This window comes from Phragmites australis, chromosome 15 (assembly GCF_958298935.1).
Source record: "Phragmites australis chromosome 15, lpPhrAust1.1, whole genome shotgun sequence".
NCBI lineage: Eukaryota > Viridiplantae > Streptophyta > Magnoliopsida > Poales > Poaceae > Phragmites > Phragmites australis.
In genome coordinates this window covers 14,821,985-14,826,098 of record NC_084935.1, presented here as the reverse complement: position 1 = coordinate 14,826,098, position 4,114 = coordinate 14,821,985, and the positions used below count along the sequence as shown (strand labels likewise).

Below are 4,114 nucleotides of genomic sequence, written 5' to 3'. Positions count from 1 at the left end.
AATTGGAGATGAAGCTGGTGTTCTAGGCAAATTTCTTGGCATGGTCGCTAGGAATGGTTGCTTGTGTAGCTTGAGCTACAGGGACTGGAGACTGCTAATAGGAAAGAGAGAAAGAAATAGCAATGAACAAAAAAATAAGATGGATATACTAAAGCAAGTGAAGGTATATCGTTAAACATTGTTGCCAAATTTCAAATTTGACCTTGCTTTTCGTTTTGTTCTTTCTCTGCATGATTTTGGTTACTTGTGTACAGATGAGATTCCTTTACCCTTCTCGCATGGAAAAGTGGATACTACGAACTATTGGAGAGAGATGGAGGCAGCATAAGTCAAATCTGAAGTCACTCTATTTTGATGTGAATAAGAGTCTGGAAGTTAATTGCAGCAATTGTCCAGAAGGTGTTGTTATTAAGGATCAGTGGATTGCACTTGTAAACAATTGGATGACCCCAAAGGCAAAGGTATATGTGGATACATATTTCATTTATCATGTACCAGCATATTAGCTTTTCAAGAAGATCAATATAGTTTCTTATTCTGTCATAGGAAATAAGTGAGACAAACAGGACAAATTGCGCAAAGAAGAAGTCGACGCATACAGCTGGAACAAAAAGCTTTGCTCGGAACAGAGAAGAGCTGGTAAGCTATGTACAGCTGCAATTATGTGCATTAGTTCTTCATTCCGACATACATAATGATTATTAAGTCCTTGATATTCAACCTTGTCTTATATAGAGGCAAAGAGATCCTAAAAAGAAGGTCCCTCACAGAGCCGTTGTGTTCATCCATACACACCAGCCCAAAAGTGACAAGAATATAAATGGACATGTGGTATTTAACAATAAATGATCAATATTTTCTTATCCACATTGATTATTACTACATTACATTAATTTACATTGTTGATATCTCAAGGGCGAACTGAAGGAGCTTTTAGAAGAGCAGCCAAATTTAGCGGACATTAGTCAGGGAAAGATTGCTTGGAAAGGAGATGCATTGAATCAGATATTAGGAGAAGAAAAGCAAGGCCGTGTTCATGGTTTGGGCCTAGTTCCAAATCCAAATAAAGTGTTTGACCTTTCAAATTCACGGCGCTTAAAGAACATAAATCTAACTTCATTGGATCCGACATCAAGTGAAGATGTTCAATCCCTCAGACTTGAACTGGAAAAGGTCCAAAAGCATGTTCAGAATCAAGATGCTACTATCATTTAATTGAAACAAAAAACAATATCTTTGGAAGAAAGACAAGTAGATCAGGTAATTTCAAAGAACTTGTCTCTTATTCACCATTTTTGCACTAACAGTTCGAATTTATGCTACAGAGGAGCTTAGATGATTCTGTGCATACAGCTCAAGAAACTATCTATGTTGATGGGCCAAATTCGAATAGAAAAGTAAGAAACCCTCTGAATAAATAATAAAATATTCTGATACATACATTACTTTCTTTTTGATAATCAGGTGTAAGTCCTATTTTTTTTTCCTATCTACAGAGAGTGTACTGTCACCCTGAAAGTCCAGAGTCTAGCATGATTGAACGCCATAACGATACGGTAGTATGGGACTGCCATAACTTTTCAACCAGAGTTTATGTTGAAGTATTCTAATTCATTCTTATCTACTACAGAGGTGGCAAAGTGATGATGAATATGAGGATTTACAGCGGCCAAACAAATATTCTACTGCACTCAAGGTTTTCTGACATACTGTTCCAGCCTCTTCATTGCTTACAACTAATATTATATATAGTTAATGATATCTTGACCTTTGTTTCATATAGAACAAAAGGGAAATGATACAGAATGACATTGCACAACAAGCAAAAAAACATTATGTTGCACAAAAGGTTAATTTACATCAATACTACTTGAATCTATCGTTCTTTCAGTATCAAATTGATCCATCATAACAGATTTTTGTATTTATACATAGAGCAAGGAAAATAATGCCCCTGATGATGTCAATAGGCTGCGAGCCTCCAGAGAATTTACTGAAACACACAATGTTAGTACTTTATGGTCTACTTAAAAAAAATAAGATTTCAATCAAACAAGCGCTAACTGATTGGTCGTTATGATTCCCTCACAGGCCAGGGCTTCACATTTTCAAGATGTTGTTAGCTTGGACAAAAACAAGAATACTAATACCTACAAGGTGACTAGTACCAGTTCTTTATTTTACCATTATTAAGATTATTTATGTAACATGCAGTTAGTAAAATAGCCTACATATCAGGTTGCAGACTTGGAAACACCTTCATTTTGCTCAAATCGTGAAGGTTCTCATTACCAGGTATTCTTTTTAGCAACAATGTTTCTGCTGTGAGCAATTTTTTTGATAATTTGATTACTCAATTCTGCCTGACCTTCTTTTTTCGCTTCAGGGAAATAATACCTCAAAAAGAGCCTATGCAGCCAAGCATGCTACTGTATACCAAATTCTAGACTTTATGCTATTTAGTTTAAACATATAATTAATTCTCCTAGCGGTAGACTGATAGTCCATTCCATTTTTTTTTTAAGAAACAACAGCATGGGACAAGCTCTAGATTACCAACCAATTCAATGGCGGTATGAAAATCAACTTTCGTTCATAACAAACGAGTTTCATATTAATTGTTGCTTATGTTGATTATAACTAAAAATTTTCAGTTGTACAATTTTATTCACTAATCTTTTATGTGCACTAGGCCGGCACTGCAGTGTTTTTGAAGAGCTTGAAAAGTCAAAGTAAAAAAGTTGCCGTTGCTACTGTCCAAAGTTGTGATCCAACACAAAAATTTGATGGTGTTGCCATAGGAAATCAATTTTGGTTAGTTCGTGTCAGTATTGTTATAGCAGATGATGAAGTATTGGTACGGCCATATAAAAATTACAAGTTTATGGGTGATGCACTAGGAGCCCATATTGCTTGGCCTGCAAATTTGGTATGTGCACCTCTTATTATCTTCACAATGAGATTTTTCTTTCTTTCAACCATGGCACTAAAGCATTTTGATTTCTGAATGTAGATTGAAAAGGCAAATTGGTGATACTGTTGATGACGAGCTGGATGCAAGGTGGAGAGTGCTGGTAATTTCAGAGACTAACAAATTTAGTAGTTAACCCATAGGAAATGTTGTTTATGTTGAATTTCTATCATGAAACCTATTTGGATATTGTAATCTATGTAATGCAATGAATCATTTGTTACTAGCCATTTGAGGATTTTTTTTGTTTCTGTGATTAATCTTTGCATATATGACTTTCTCATTATTGTGTTCCAAATATAAATTAATTAGATGAATAAATGCTGGTAGCAACACCTATAAGCGTTGCAATAGTCCAAATTTATTTGTTGGAAAAGACTAAAAAAGTCATTGGTCTACAAAATACACCAACACATAGAAGCGTTGGCATAAGCAAATGCATCCGTTGCAGCCTTGCAACGGTTTTATGTCATATTTACCAACGCTTATATATCTGTTGTAACAGACCCTTGCAACGCCAGTTGTAGCAACGGATAATAAATGCGTTGGTATAGACCTTACCAACGGTTATTTGGACTTTTAGCAACGCATATATGCGTTGCAAAAGGGGTGTTTCTCTTGTAGTGTATGAGCAAGTCGTCGATGCCAAAACCAACCCAAAGATGTCTTGGTGAAGAGGCACGTTGTCAAGCTAGCTTCATTAGATGAAAAATCCACAATATATATATGTCCATGTCTAAAGCCTTTAAAGATTAGATCATTATGCTTTTTGCTAGTAATGACAACATCAACATCACTAAATAAGCATGTGAAGCCTAAATCACATAGTTGAGCTACGGAAAGCAAATTGAAACTAAGAGACTCAACTAAAAGAACATTGGAGATAGAGAGATTATGGGAGATTGCCACCTTACCCAAACCTACCACATTTACTTTTGAGTTATCACCAAAGCTGACTTTATCATGTCCGCCCACGTCATCTTCTAGAGAGCTGAACATCTTTATATTGCCGGTCGTATATTGTGTACAATCACTATCAAGCACCCAATGCTTTCCGCTGGCTTTGTAGTTCACCTACACACATGAGATCAAGCCTTTTGTTTAGGTACCCAACCAAGTTTGTTACCTTTCATGTGAGACACA

At 35.9% G+C, this 4,114-nt stretch overlaps 1 protein-coding gene across 1 annotated transcript; it reads left to right on the top strand.

The window, feature by feature from the left end:
• Positions 1-1,191: 1,191 nt before the first annotated feature.
• On the top strand, positions 1,192-3,034 carry LOC133892151 (uncharacterized). Its single transcript, XM_062332873.1, has 12 exons — positions 1,192-1,260; positions 1,326-1,397; positions 1,497-1,556; positions 1,631-1,696; positions 1,784-1,849; positions 1,936-2,007; positions 2,092-2,157; positions 2,239-2,295; positions 2,387-2,431; positions 2,526-2,573; positions 2,693-2,929; positions 3,014-3,034. Exons 3-12 carry the CDS (start codon positions 1,533-1,535, stop codon positions 3,032-3,034), a joined length of 702 nt encoding a protein of 233 aa, XP_062188857.1. The 5' UTR covers positions 1,192-1,260; positions 1,326-1,397; positions 1,497-1,532.
• The last annotated feature ends 1,080 nt before the right edge of the window (positions 3,035-4,114 follow it).

What these genes read in the sequence shown, in the direction of transcription:
- LOC133892151 (XM_062332873.1), top strand. Translation starts at nt 1,533, where the DNA reads ATGATTGAACGCCATAACGATACG. An exon ending in TTGAACGCCATAACGATACG is followed by an intron (nt 1,557 to 1,630) that starts GTAGTATGGGAC and finishes TATCTACTACAG; the next exon opens with AGGTGGCAAAGTGATGATGA. An exon ending in AATATTCTACTGCACTCAAG is followed by an intron (nt 1,697 to 1,783) that starts GTTTTCTGACAT and finishes TGTTTCATATAG; the next exon opens with AACAAAAGGGAAATGATACA.